At 42.7% G+C, this 15,700-nt stretch overlaps 1 protein-coding gene across 1 annotated transcript; it reads right to left on the bottom strand.

Annotated features, from left to right (window-relative positions):
• Positions 1-7,578: 7,578 nt before the first annotated feature.
• On the bottom strand, positions 7,579-10,512 carry LOC110290476 (preferentially expressed antigen in melanoma-like protein 7). The gene is made up of 3 exons (XM_021157027.2): positions 10,229-10,512; positions 8,913-9,494; positions 7,579-8,152 (listed from the first exon to the last, which is right to left on the bottom strand). The coding sequence occupies exons 1-3, from the start codon at positions 10,510-10,512 to the stop codon at positions 7,579-7,581; spliced, it is 1,440 nt and encodes a 479-aa protein (XP_021012686.1).
• Positions 10,513-15,700: the final 5,188 nt, after the last annotated feature.

Below are 15,700 nucleotides of genomic sequence, written 5' to 3'. Positions count from 1 at the left end.
CCAGCCACTGTGAACTTGATGACAAGTTTGTTACATCGCCCCCTATGGCTACCCAGTTAGTAAGGGAGCTAGTAGCTTATACATCAAAGCATAAGAAGCAACCAAGTAGGTTCAGGAACACTGGAATCCTTGTTTCAGTGGGTGGACAGAGTGTGGGGTGACATTCGATTATTCTTGTAGTGGTTCATCTGGAAGTCTCCTCCACTGAGAACTCAACTTTTGTATCATCTTTCTCCTGGAATGGTTCTGGAATGCCGGAATTCCCCTAAGGTACTTTAAGTCAGGCCTACAAGCTCACTTGGTTGACTTTAATGTGGGGGTGATCTACCCAAATCTGAACCACCTTAACAGCCATAGGTATGGTCAGAATCACAGTATGAGGTCCTTTCCAGCAAGGTTCTAGAGTCTTGTGGTTATGTCTCTTAATCTAGATTTTGACCACTTGGTTTAAAGCAATGGGGATTAGAGGGAGGAACAGACTCATAAACCTGGTGGTGATTATATTTAGCTAATATATCACACTGGAGGACAGGCAGCAAGGGATGTGGCCTCCATAGAGGATCTCCAAAGTATGGGGGTCATAGGGGATTTCAAATATAAGGGGTGTTCCTAGCCCTATATAAGGCATAAAGGAAGGAGAGATATCCAGTCACACATAGCCAGTTTCAGGAGTTAATTTGTTCAAGGCCTCCTTCAAGGTCTGATTCTGAATTCTGAACTCTGGTGTCTATATGTACAATGTAATTTCCAAGTGGTCCCCAGAACCTGTGTTAGAGATTGAATTGCGTGAGAGATGAGTGCTGGTCCATTGTCATACTCAAGCAGGGTAGGCAAACTGTACCTGGGTGTGATGTCTTCCAGAAGAATCTTTCTTACTACTTTGGCAGTTCTTTCTTTGTAGGGTTTTTAGGCTTCTATCCATCCTGAAAAGGTATCTATGAAAACTAGCAAACACTTATCTCTTTCTTTGTAGGGTATTTAGGCTTCTATCCATCCTGAAAAGGTATCTATGAAAACTAGCAAACAATTATATCTATTAGTTCCTGGTTTTATTTCTGTATAATCTATTTCTCAATTAGCCCCTGGCCATTGACCCCTGATGCTGGTTCCTAGCATGGCCCCTTTATTGGGGCCTGAGGAATTCACAGCAAGGCAGGTGGCAAAGTCTGCGATTACTTGATCATCCAAGTGTCCTAAATCAAATATTATGTATCTTGCCCCTCACAGCAATTTCTTCCATTTTTGATGACCAGATGCAAAGCTTGATGAATTGGATGGATGAGTTGCTTAGCAAACTCCTTAGGTAGGATGGTGCAGCCTTTAGAGGTCAGCAACCATATGTCTCTTCTGTAAACTTCTTGGCATTTCACCTGATGTCATTTGTCTTCACCTTTATATTCATAGTGGCTGGAAGAGCCGGTGGGGAGTAGGAGGCTGAGAGGTGAGGAGGTGGGGGATGGGAGGAGAAGGGGTGTTGTAGGTTCAGCTTTAACAGTTATCCTGTTCCCTCAGGCTATTTCTGATGTCCCTTTCTTATGCCCAGGGCAATGAATTATGGCCACTTTGAGAGGAATCCATAATGTCTCTAATAAAGCAAGTATTTATTTATTTATTTATTTATTTATTTATTTATTTATTTATTTATTTTGGTTTTTCGAGACAGGGTTTCTCTGTATAGCCCTGGCTGTCCTGGAACTCACTTTGTAGACCAGGCTGGCCTCGAACTCAGAAATCTGCCTGCCTCTGCCTCCCCAGTGCTGGGATTAAAGGCGTGTGCCACCACGCCCGGCAAGTATTTATTTCTTATTTTGATGCTTTTTCCTTCAGTCATCAATAATCCCATCTGTTGTCTCTGTAAATGTTAGCAATGGCTCCTTTTGTCAGTTTTAAAGCCTGGCACAGTTATTTGTTGGTGTGCCTGCTAGTACTCACCCAAGTCCTTATTTAGTACCTCCTCAAAGGTGGTTGGAGACCAGGCTGGCCTCAAACTCAGAAATCTGCCTGTCTGCCTCCAGAGTGCTGGGATTAAAGGCGTGCACCACCACGCCTGGCACATGATTCCATTCTGGATGAAGCTGCTTGTATCCGTGAAGTAGATCTAGTCAGTATGTGGCCATGGTATGAAAGTCAAGTCCAACAGAACGATAGAGCTATCATGCTGCACATCTGAGGATAGGTCAGGAAGCGGGATGACTGAGATTAGGGCAGATGATGGAGCATATATTATGTGAGGGGGATTTAAAAGTAGAGCCTGAAATTGCACCAACCAGTCTGGCATTGGACATCCTCTGGCTGGGTGTATTCTTGAGATTCTCCCCAATAGCATAGGGGGTTGTGGTAACAAATTTATGTCCCATGATTATTTTGTCAGTATCTTTGACTAGCAGGGTCATGGCACCTATAATCCAGAGGCATGCAGGCCATCCTTGGGCCACTAAGTACAACTTCTTAGATTACTAAGCCACAGGTCTTTTCTATGGTCTCAAAGTTTGGGTGAGCAGGCCCTTTCCTATCTTCTTTCTCAGATCCATGTAGAGGTGGAAAGGTTTGTGAATATCCAGGAGGGCCAAGGCCAGTGCCTCCAGTAAGGCTTTTCTTAGACTTTTATTTGGTTGATTGGTTGGTTGGTTTTGTTTTTTTTGTTTCTTGTTTTGTTTGTTTTATAGCTCAGAAACAATAGTAACTCAATCTCGGGGCACAACCAGAACAATTAAAACCTAATCTAATAAGCCTTATTAAACTGATTCCTTCAGTGGCTAATCCTGGCAGATCTACCATGATACCAGGAAACTCTAGCAGCTGCATCTTGTCCTTATGCTATCCCTGTTCCAAAAGCCCCTAACTCTCTCCTCCTTCTTCTCTTCCTTCATCCAACCTGGAAGTCCTTGTAAGAGTCTTAAAAGCCATGTCCATCTTAGAGTTTCATTCTATTTTGTCTTCTTGGCCCCAGGTGGCCTCATAAAATGGTTTGGCTATCTCAGTGAACCCTGGCACCTGAAGTCTACAAACCCTGGCAGATCTCAGAAATTCCTGTGCTTGCCTTCAGGTTCATGGGACTGGGATGCTAAGAATAGTTTGCTTCCTGGGTGTCCAACAGTATTTGTTGGCTGCCACACCTCCTTCCCCCCAACACACTCCTTGAATAAGTAACCCAGATAGGTATCCTCAAGTTGACAAAGCTGGGCCTTTTTAGCAGACACTCTGTAGCCAAGTTGGCTCAGCTCCTATAGCTCTAGTGTGGCTTCCTGACATTCCTCCATGTTGGGGGCCCACCATACATACTGGAGCACAGTTATTTCTTGGTGTGCCTGCTGGTACTCACCCCAAGTCGTTATTTAGTGCCTCCTCAAAGGTGAGCTCTTAAATCCTTGAGGCAGACATGTCCAATTCAGTTGTCATTCAAAGGCAAATAGAGGCTGTCTTTTTGGTGCCAGAGGCAGGCCAGAAAGTCATTCTGGAGCTGAAGGTTCTAAGGGATGTTGGAAGGGTGGGGGCAGTTTGTTAACAAAAGCCATGTTTGCAGATCTCTGGTACTCTCTGGCTTCTATGTCAAAAGCAGGATAGGTTTTATAGGACTCAAAATATCTTTTTAGTTATTCCCTGGTGTTCTCATTCTTTCCCTGAATAATCTGGATCACCTTCGATAAATTTGTGGGCTGGTGGCCTCTTTAAGGTCCCCCATGAGAATCTGGGAGTAGATCCTGAGTCTCTCTTCAGTAGTGTTAAAATCCCAGTTGGGTCAAATCAAAGGAAAGACTGCATTGATATCAGCATGAACTTGAGTGGGGAGCCCGTTTGCTTCTGGAACTGATTTTTTGGCCAGCTCTTCAGATCCTCTCGCTCTCTCCTCTACCATGAACACCACATGGAGCAGTTGCCGATAGTCATCCCAGGTGGGCAGGTTAGTCAGCATGGTTGAATCCAGAAGACCTGTGAGAGCTGATGGTCCAATAAGGGTCTGAGTGTGAGGTGTACTCCAAGTGGAGTCAGGAGAATCAGGGAAGTCAGGGGCTCCTCCTCCGTTTGCCTGTGCTGTCCATTCAGGGGCAGTGGCCGCAGGAGCAGGAGAATAAGAACGGGGTCAGAGATCCTCCTTAGAAGTAGAAAGGGGGATCAAGACAGGGGCAGAGGTTTACCTTCCTTTAAAGGAAGAAGGATGGGGAGCAGTGAGACCAACAAAAAAAGTCTTATCCTAACTAGTGGCTTCTCAACCAGGTATTGTCACGTGTTGATATATAGCACTTAGTCTTGGTGACTCCAAGCCTCATAAAGTAAACAGACAGCCCCACACCCACACCCACCCCAGACCATAAGTGGGCCATTCATTTCTGAGAAAGATGGTTAGTTTGCTGGGATGAACAACAAAACTCAAGTCTTCTGTGACTCCGGGAAAAGTCCTTAAAATGGTACAGACCCAGGCCCAGTAGGGTGCTTTGTGCCTGTCTCATCATAGGAATCAAAGAAAATTTTGTACTCAAAGACCAGAAACACAGACAGAATATTCACAAACAAACATTCCTGGGAAACCAAAATCAAAAGGCTGGTCTTCCTCCCTGATCATGGGAGTCCCATGGACCCACAGCCAGTTCAGTATCCAGATGAGAACTAGCAAATTCTCCTGCTTCTGGTAGGGGATTGGGTGTGTACTCCATTGTCCCTGGTCTGGTGATCAAAATATGAGACTGCTTTGCCCCTCTTGACCTCCAGATTAAGCCTGAAACAGAATTAAACCACAAGCAGAAACATAGACATGGACAAGACAAAAGACAACCAGATACCTGGCCTTACTAATGGGAAAAACACTCCACCATTTGGATCAGAAGGTCTCCAGGAAATCACAGGACAAGACCCCAATTGTAAGGGTCCATAATTTATCAAAGAATGCTACCCCAGGACTCAAATAGTATATAAATGCAGTGTTTTATTCTGCAGAAGTATAGCATGCTGGGGTCTCCCATTGCCAATATAGACAACTAAGTAAGCTTGCAAGCCCAATTTAAAGCACATTAGGAGAATTCTGACATTCGAGAACTGTTACTGGAGCTGGGGGCTAGAAACTGTTGCTGAGGAATCTTGGGGGACATGAGCTTTATCTTACTCTATCTCTCGCCATTCACTCCAGAACCATTATTGGGAGTGTGGGAGCTGAAGCCTGGGTTTTTTTTCTAGTAACTGACTTGCCTCAGCTTGCCTAAACTTGCTCAGTTCTTTGACCTAGTCTCCTAGACTGCCAATCTGAAACCTGTCATGGAGTCAAGCTAGCCTTTTCAAATACAGGTATGGGTCTCCAGGTTGGGTAGGTAAAATACCTAAGTACAGGTGCATAAGGAGGTCAGGAGCTTCAGATAAGCTAGAACTGGAGATACAACTATTTCTTAAGTACCTGACCTGGGTTCTGGAGACTAAACCCAGGTCCAAATTCCCTAAGCTTAATTTTGTCTCCATAGTTTGAGTATTTATTTTGTGTGTGTAACAAGTACATGCAGTGATTGTGGAGGTCACAAGAGGTGTCTGGTTCCTTGGAACTGGAGTTAGAGGGTTGCAAGCCAATGCAAGGGTACTGGTCTCCTGCAAGAACAAGTACTCTTGAACTTAACAGGTGTCCCTCCACCCTTTCTCTGGTCAGACTTTAATGTTTGTCCAGAATGTAATAGGTGGCTCTGAAAACATATATGTAATTGATACTATACAATTGGGATATAATATATTATCTATGTATAAATAAATATATGTGCCGGGTGGTGGTGGCGCACGCCTTTAATCCCAGCACTTGGGAGGCAGAGGCAGGCAGATTTCTGAGTTCGAGGCCAGCCTGGTCTACAGAGTGAGTTCCAGGACAGCCAGGACTATACAGGGAAACCTTGTCTCAAAAACAAAACAAAACAAAACAAAACAAAAAATAAATAAAATAAATAAATAAATATATGCACTTTTTAAGAAGGCCAGTTTTGAACAGGAACAATGAGTGGCATATGGAGTTTTTAAGAAATGGGAGAAATGTATAATTATAATCTAAAATAGTAAACTTGCTTTTTTTCATATATGTTTTATAATCAGAATCCATTCATAATATTTAATGGAATGTAACACTATGTTTATTTTGTGTCTGCACACACAGCACGTCATTCTTGCTATTATATGCTTGTGGAAGTCAGAGGTCAACACTGAGCGTTAGCCCTTCCCCTTCCATTTATCCCAATATTGCCATTATTGTATCCTTTGCCCATTGAGCAATCCTGGCTAACCATATATTTTACTACATGTAAGTACACTGTAGCTGACTTCAGATTCACTGGAAGAGGGCATCAGATCTCATTCTGGGTGGTTGTGAGCTATCTTGTGGTTGCTGAGTTTTGAACTCAGGACCTTCAAGAGAGCAGTCATTGCTCTTACCCATTGAGCCATCTCGCCAGCCCTTTAAAAAAATAAAAATAAAAAGATTTACTTATTAACTAACCATAACAACCTAACAAAGAAAAAAAAGTCCAAAAGGTTCGGTACATTCTTTATTGACACCTGATTATATAGATGCAAGGGAACATATGGGTAGACTCCAGCACATCTGTTATATAGTTCCTAGGGACTGGCAATTCTTTTAAAGGACAGAGACTACTGGAGTACTTAATGTGCAAGAGGCCAATCAGAGGTTGAGAGTCCTGAAGAACAAATAGGGCCTCATAGCCAGGTGGTCTATAAGCTGGCCTTGGAGGTTATCTTTCAGCAACCTCATTAATTTGTAAGTGGGAGAAAGAGGATGAGGCATTCAAGGCCAGTCTAAACTACAATGAATCATTAGAAAGAAAAAGGATTTAAAAAGGTGGCTGAGGCCCCACTCCTTTGTTCTTTCTTCATTGTTTTCTTCTGTTTCAGCTATCTTTGATACCCAGACAACTCCTACTAGACTGACTACTCTGGATTGCAATCTGATACTTATTCATCAAAACTACCTTCCTCAAGATTTGGCTTGGCAGGCTAGTGAGATGACGGCTCTTCCGAAGGTCCGAATTTCAAATCCCAGCAACCACTGGGTGACTCACAACCACCCCTAATGAGATCTGATGCCCTCTTCTGGTGTGTCTGAATACAGCTACAGTGTACTTACATTAAATAAATAAATAAATAAATAAATAAATAAATACATAAATAAATAAATAAATAATTTTTTAATAAAAAAAAAGATTTGACTTGACATACATTGCTACTTTGAAGACTTTTACACATGACCCACCCACCAGGCAGATGCAGAAGGGGGAATATCAGAATATCCCCATTGCACATTGAGAGGTCATGTGAAACAAGGTTAGACATCCTATCCCTCCATTACTGTGTACAAAGAACTGTTCTGACTACAATCTTGAGGACCAACTAATGACTGGAAGCACAGAGAGAATAGCACGTTTTCAGGATCTGACCATAATTTCATAGATAGGAGAAAGCCAGTGAAGAGTCAATCCTGACTGGAGTTTGGATCATTGTTTCATCACATTGAAAAATGTCCAAAGCCATGTGGTTTGGGTTCTCTGGATGAGAGACCAGTCCCTAGGAATTTCTTAGTACCCCAAAGGAATATTCCTCATGTTACTCTTGGCACAAACAAAGTGTGACATCCCCATCATCTTCATATAAATAACGATCATCACATTCATAACAGGAATAGGAACCAAAGCACACTGAATTGGCCTGCCTTACTTCCATGAGTTTGTTCATGAGTTCAGCACAAAGCTGAATAAATATCTCTACTATAACATATTTCGACTCATTATAGACCTCTGATGGAGCAGGATACATTTCTGTGGTGAGCTGGCTCAGATTGGTAGTACGGTGCAAAAAGTTCTCCAGGACATTCTCAGAAATGTCATTGTCATACAAATTGATGCTAGTAAGTTGGGTGCATTTGATCAGGGCAGGCAGAAGGGTCCTGAAGTGAGAATTATCCATCCTACAGTCTTCTAAGTCCAGAGTCTGCAGGTTAGCTGCAACATGCTTTAAGAAATCTCTTAGAGGCTTGACATCTAGGTTAGTTAAAGTGACACCTCTCAAGCATAGATGTCTAAGCTGACTGTAGTTCCAACGCTGGGCAAATGACTTCAAGTCTGACTGAGAGAGCTGGCACAGGGTGATCTTGAGGGACACCAATGGGGCCTCCAGACACCTAGGGAGAGATCACATGGTTGGGGTCAGAGTGACCATGGGATGGTATGCTGTTTGGCCTGTTGGTTTACTGAAGTTACACCATTTTGACATGAGGATATCACCGTCGTGGTGGGTCTGGCTAATTCTACAGCTAACTCTCCTAGTCTTCTCTGAAAACAAGGACCAAGATTTAGTCTTTAGGTTAATAGGGACCACAGGAAGAGGAAAGTTGGAATCCATGACAGTGTATCAAGATGGCTTCTGAAAAATCATTGACTCCCTGAAATAAATCTTTACATCCTCAGTCTTAACTTGACCCTCACTCAACCCCAGCCCTTGCATTCCCTGACCCACTTAGCCCAGTCCTGGTCTCCAAAGAGCCTTATACAATTTAGGAATTAGGGGAAGGGGAGGGTCTGTTCTCCCAATCTAATCTTCCATCTAATTGAATCACAGAGCTCACCTGGGAAACTACAGATCTGAGCCCTCCCTATGTAGAGAGTGGCCTCTTCTCTTTCCCATTCCTTCACATTAGATCAGATAGAATTGCTATGCAGGAAACCTTACTGGATACTGGACTTCTGCCACAGCAGCTCTCTCCATATAATCTACTTCACTTCATTGCTCAGCTTTCTGAGTGATCATTTAAGATGAAACAAGATCATGTTTCCATGTTCACTGTTAAATGCACATTGGCCCGCAGAGAGTAGTAGTGCCCACTGCTCTCTAATGTGAGAGGTTTACTCTGGTAACAGTGACGGTTCTTCATCCTTTCTTACCTGAGCAGCTCTTTCATCTGGTCTGTGAGAAAATAGACATCATCAATAGTGAGTTGCTGGAGACAGCTGAGTTTGCAGAACAGAGAAATGATCTTGCTGATGTTCTGCTTCTCCTCTTGAGTGAAAGTCCTTGTTCCAAAGGTGCGTACTAGCATGAGTTTCCGAAGGTTTCTCATCTTTCTAATGAAAGGTACAAATTTTGCCAGTTTGGACAGATTCCCCACTGTATTCAGTTCCAACTCCTTGATGAACTCTGGCTGTAGAAATTTTAACACATTACTGACCTTGGACACTTCTACTGCTCCTATCTCTAACTTCTCACAGCACAGATGCAGGAAACTCATCCTTTCCTTTGCCCAATCCAATAACAGTGTTTGGTGTTTATCTTCATGCAGAGAAGACATAAAGGAAAGGTCATGGAACAGCTTCAAACGCTCTTTCCTTGTTCTTGAGTGGGCCTCCACTATTTGCTTCTTAGGCATAGTTCCTACTAAGTAGTCTCTGCCCTCTCTCCCATCCTGTATATCTAAGGAAGCATGATGTTGTGCATCCCTGAAGTCAACCTTTTTAAGCCTGCACATCCTGTGGATAAAACAAGAGATGTGTTAGAAGGAAAATTGAGACCCAACACTTTTTTTCATCATCTCTGGTGTTATTTGTTCCTTGTTCTGCTGTCTTCTGTATACTCATGGTTTCCAGTACTAGGTCTCCAATACAGCCTCTAGTTGTCAAGCAAGGGCACTTTGCCTGAGCTGCATCTGAAGACCTGTCCTATTTCCCTCCATTCAGTTGTCTTGGGAGTAATGTCAGTTCCTATTTCTTTTTGTTTGTATTTTTTCAGATCATTTCTGTGTATCCCTGGCTCTGTAGCTGGCTTCAAATTCAGAGATTCACCTGCCTCTGCCTCCCAAGTGCTGGAATTAAGGGTGACTGATCTGCATATCAGATCCTATTTCTGTTAACTGGTGGAGACGCAGGGACAGGGTCATTCTTCTGTGGCTAAAGCTGTACCAACCTATATCTCATAATTTACTATACAAAGACTCACAAGCTTTCCAGGTACCTATAGCTCTCTAAGACACCAGCCAAAGCCTCTGATCCATCTTTTACCATATTCTTATCACAGGTTTTTTTGTTTGTTTGTTTGTTTATTTGTTTTTTTGAGTCAGAGTTTCTCTGTATAGCCCTGGCAGTCCTAGAACTCACTCTGTAGACCAGGCTAGCCTCAAACTCAGAAATCCACCTGCCTCAGCCTCTCAAGTGCTGGAACTAAAGGCGTGTGCCACCACCAGCCATTTACCTGGTATTCAGCTTACCTGGGGCGATACTTCCGTTTCAGCCATGTGTCTACTCCATCCAGTATAGCCTGAAAGATCTGAAAGTTGGGTTTATCAATCAAAAACCCAACATGAAGGCAAGGGTATGGCCAGTACTCCACCAGGATCTTAATTGTCTTTGCATTTTTTTGAGTGCTGGCCTCCTTGAACAGAGGTGGGAAGAATTCCCTTATTAGGCACTCTGCATTAGAGATGGTCAATACTTCATTCCTCACCAGGCTCCTGAAAGCCTGATCCTGGAGTGTGGGTGGGGCACGGATCATTCTGACTGATCTTTAGGGAGATGATCCTGGGGAAAAAATTAAGAGACAATGTATTTTCAGGGTCTCTCTTATGAGGCTATTTTGTTTTGTTTTGTTTTTCTTTGTTTTTTTTTTTTTTTTTTTTTCGAGACAGTGTTTCTCTGTGTAGCCCTGGCTGTCCTGGAACTCACTTTGCAGACCAGGCTGGCCTCAAACTCAGAAATCCGCCTGCCTCTGCCTCCCGAGTGCTCGGATTACAGGCGTGTGCCACCACGCCCGGCTTCTCTTATGAGGCTATTAACCCCTCATAGTAAGCATCTGTCACCATGGTAGCCATGTTGGAGACTTGAATTGTTCCCTATTTCACTCACTATTTGCTCGTCTCAAAATCAAACTCCCCATACATTCAGCATGTGTAGCCTCTCTCAATCATTCATGTTTACCATTGTCCCATCCAGTTCCAACCTATGCTATTCTGAATCCCATATTCTGTTGGAAGGGAGAATCCAGGAGGAAGTAATCAGAGCCCATTCCTTATAGCAAAAACAGTATTATCCACATTTCAGAGACAATGAAAAAGCTATATACCAAGTTAATGCATATTCTGCTTTTCTGCTTTCAACAAAATGATCCTGCCTGGCAAAGACAGAGAATCTATGAAATGGGGCATTAATTTTTATTTACTTATTTTCCTTCTCTCTCTCTCTCTCTCTCTCTCTCTCTCTCTCTCTCTCTCTCTCTCTCTCTCTCTCTCTGTCTCTCTCTCTCTCTCTCTCTCTCTCTCTCTCTCTCTCTCTCTCTCTCTCTCTCTCTCTCTCTCTCTCTCTCCTTTGCTTCATTTGTCAAGACTGTCTCTGGGTAACAGCCAGTGCTGTCCTGGAATGCACTTTGTAGACCAGGCTGCCCTTGAACTCAAGAGACCTAACTGGCTCAGCCTCCTTTTGTGCTGGAACTACCACATCCAGCTTAGTTCTTATTTTCAAAGTTTTAGAGCCAGGTATGGGGATCCTACCTATGTCATACTACTTTGGAGCACAAAACATACTGGATGTTTTCTTTTTGCAGGTTATTTGTTTCTATTGAGATAGGGGTTCACTATATAGCCCAAAGCTGGCTATGTAGTCCAGGCTGGAGAAACTCTAAGATCCTATAATTGAACACTAGTCAATATGCCACCTTATTGCTCAGCCTGTTGTATTTATTCAAACATTTGCCTTTCAATTATTGAATGGATGTTGAGCTTGTAAGCAAGAGCCTACCGTTTCAACATGTTACATCCAGATGCAGCATTCCATGCAGTCTATCTTGTTTTGAGTTCCAGGTTGAGTTTAAGAGCTTTTGAAAACAAAAATAAACAAGAATAAGGCTGGCAGTGGTGGCACACGCCTTTAATCCCAGTACTTGGGAGGCAGAGGCAGGCAGATGTCTGAGTTCGAGGCCACCCTGGTCTACAAAGTGAGTTCCAGGACAGCCAGGGCTATACAGAGAAACTCTGTCTCAAAAAACCCAAATGGGGGGCGGGGAGAACAAGCAATAATATAGATTGATGAGCAGCCCCTTTGTTTTTTCACTGATGCTGGGTTTTGATCCTGGCTCATGCATGTCTACAAAGTGAGTTCCAGGATAGCAGAGCTATACAGAGAAACCCTGTCTCAGGAAAAAAAAAAAAAAAAAAAAAGCAGGCTGAGCAAGCCAGGGAAAGCAAGCCAGTAAAGAACATCCCTCCATGGCCTCTGTATTAGCTCCTGATTTCTGACCTGCTTGATTTTCAGTCCTGACTTCCTTGGTGATGAACAGCAATGTGGAAGTATAAGCTGAATAAACCCTTTCCTCCACAACTTGCTTCTTGGTCATGATGTTTGTATTTGTGCAGGAATAGAAACCCTGACTAAGACACCCTGTCTCAGGAAAAAAAAAAAAAAAAAGATACCGTTAAAAATAATTTCAAGTAGCTGGGTAGAGGTGGCACACACCTTTAATCCCAGCCTCTGGCAAGGAGGGGTAGGATGAGTTTGAAGCCAGCTCACTATACAGAGTGAGTTCCAGGACAAACAGAGCTGCAGAAAAACTATCTCAAAGAACAAAATAATTTTAATTAAACCATAAAACTTCAACCCATTAAGTATAATTTGTGAGATTACCAACAATCTATATTATAATGAGGCCATAACTGAAATCCCAACATAGCAAAGAAGTGGGGACAAAGCTAGAAGGCCAGAACTGTAAGACCAGCCTGGGTTCTATGAAATCCAGTGTCAAAAACCCCTCAAACTACTGAACAAACTAAAACTTAGACTACCAGTAATTTCTCCTTAAAATCTAACTAAACAAAAACCAACAAAAACATTCCAACTTGAGCTTTGAAGAAAATTTATGTGCATATGGGTATCAGTATTACATGTATATATGAACACTATTTGCATGCAGTGTCCAGGAGGTCAGCAAAGGGTGTTAGATTATAGATGCATTATAGATGTTTGTGATCTCTGACATGGGTACTTACTTGCAAAGGAAACCAGGTCACCTGGGAGAGCAGTCAGTGTGGTGTTTTATCTGCTGGGCCATCTCTCCAATCCTTGGACAGAGTATTAAAGCCTGGGTATTTTTTTTGTTTGTTTGTTTGTTTTCTTTTGTTTCTTTTGCTTTTTTCGAGTCAGGGTTTCTCTGTGTAGCCCTGGCTGTCCCAGAACTCACTCTGTAGACCAGGCTGGCCTCGAACTCAGAAATCCGCCTGCCTCTGCCTCCCAAGTGCTGGGATTAAAGGCGTGTGCCACCACGCCCGGCTAAAGCCTGGGTCTTAATATAACTGAGTTACTTAGAGTACTTGCCTTGAATGTAAGAGCCTCAGGCCTTCATCTCCATTGCTTTATTAATCTGGAAAATACCTAGAATCCAACACTGAGGAGTTGTAATTGAGAATATCATATATTCATGTAAACGTGGGTCACATTTTGACTTGAAGGCCAGCACGGGCTATAAAATAAAACAGGCCCATGTCCTACAATCCATTACTTCTGAGGTATAAAGAGGAAGATTAACAGTCAAAGTCAGCCTATGATAGAGAGTTTGATCAAATGATATTCCATCCCAAATAAAAATTCTGAAAATTTAAAAATGAACACATTTTACTCCATGATCATAATAATCGTAAGAGGAAGTAGGGAGAAAAGACATCCTGTGTCACATATGCTTTCTAGACACTGCATTCTATATTGTTACCCTGCCTCCAAGGAGTTATAAAATACACTTATAACTTTTACATTCATGAACATGAAGGCAGTAGATTCCTATACACTTGAGGCTAATGTGTACTGTAGAACCAGACCATATTTTAAACAGCAAAAAACAAGATTTTAATGCGCACCAAGGAAATTGTAGTTCAAGACAATTGACTATCTCAGCAGGAATTCCAGGGGTTGGGAGGCTGAAGCAGAAGATTCAAAGTTCAAAGTTTCATGATCTACAGAGTGAGGCTATACCTCAAAAACCAACAAAAAACAAGGCCACCATTTGCTATGAATCACAACATGGAAGAACATGCAGGGACTAACTCAACAGTTAAGAACACTGACTGCTTTTCCAAAGATCCTGAGTTCAAATCCCAACAACCACATAGTGGCTCACAACCATCCATAACAAGATCTAATGCCCCCTTCTGGTGTGTCTGATGACAGCTACATTGTACTTACATGTAATAATAAATCTTGGGGCCAGAGTGAGCAGAGGTCCCATAAATTCAATGCCCAGCAACCACATGAAGTCTTGTAACCATCTGTACAGCTACAGTGTACTCATATACATAAAATAAATCTTTAAGTACAATAAAAGCCAGGCAGTGGTGGCACACACCTTTAATCCCAGCACTGGGGAGGCAGAGGCAGGCAAATTTCTGAGTTAAAGGTCAGCCTGATCTACAGAGTTAGTTTCAGGACAGCTAGGGCTATACAGAGAAACCCTGTCTCAAAAAACCAATAAAATCTTTGAACCAGAGCAAGTGGGCTGAACAGAGTGAGCAGAGGTCCTAGAAATTCAATTCCCAGAAACCACATAAAGGCTCGAAACCATCTGTACAGCTACAGTGTACTCACATACATAAAATAAACAAATAAACCTTTGGGGGGGGTACATGCAGGTCATCCCAGCACTTATGGGGCTCAGACAAGAGGACCTTGATTCCCAACCCAGTGAAGCTTGCTACCTGGTCAGGTCTAAGGTAAACCTGTAAAGCACTTTGAGACTGTCTCGACACTTGAAATTCAACCAGAGAAGCACCGAGGCCACTGGAGGTGAAAGCAGACCTGAATTTTGAATGGATCCCAATGTCTATGTAAAGAGACATGGCCCCCAATGGAGGAGCTAGAGAAATTACCCAAGGAGCTAAAGGGAACTGCAACCCTATAGGTGGAACAACAATATGAACTAACCAGTACCCCGGAGCTCTTATCTCTAGCTGCAATATGTATCAAAAGATGGCCTAGTCGGCCATCACTGCAAAGAGAGGCCCATTGGACTTGCAAACTTTATATGCCCCAGTACAGGGGAACCCCAGGGCCAAAAAGGGGGAGTGGGTGGGTAGGGGATTGGGGGGGTGGGTATGGGGGACTTTTGGGATAGCATTGAAAATGTAAACGAGGAAAATACCTAATAAAAAAATAAATTAAAAAAAAAAAAGAGATAGATTCCAGGGTGCCCGATACAGACTTATACCTAAAACGTCTTGGAACCCATTAGGGTGTCCAGGCCTAGGCAAAGGACTTACCTGATTAGGACACAGGTGACAGAGTGCTGGGATCTGAGTGTCTTCTCTGGCTCCAATGACACCTTTACAGATCTTTTTCTTCTTGTCCCTTATCAGCACCACCACTGATAAATGCTGCCATCTGATTGGATGGTTTTGCCTCACACATCTAACCTTATATGGAATTTCTTTGTCAATAATCACTAAACCAAAGCTCCCTGGAAGAAATGAGAAAGAAACAGAATCCTAACTCTGGGATAAATATCAAGAGTCCATGTTAGAATTCATGTCACAATACTGAGCTCATTTAATTTTTTTAAATTCATTCAATTATGGCTTATTTATATATTTGGCTTGTAATTTACTTCTGTGACAGTGTCTTACTCTGTAGCTAGTCCTGATTTGGACTCTCAGCAATTCTTTGGCTTCATCTTCCCTTCTGAGAGATTTACTGTTTTAAACCAGCACAGC

This window comes from Mus caroli, unplaced genomic scaffold (genome assembly GCF_978045245.1).
Source record: "Mus caroli unplaced genomic scaffold, Mus_caroli_1 scaffold_2, whole genome shotgun sequence".
NCBI classification, from domain to species: Eukaryota; Metazoa; Chordata; class Mammalia; order Rodentia; family Muridae; genus Mus; species Mus caroli.
This window is presented reverse-complemented; position numbering and strand designations above follow the sequence as displayed.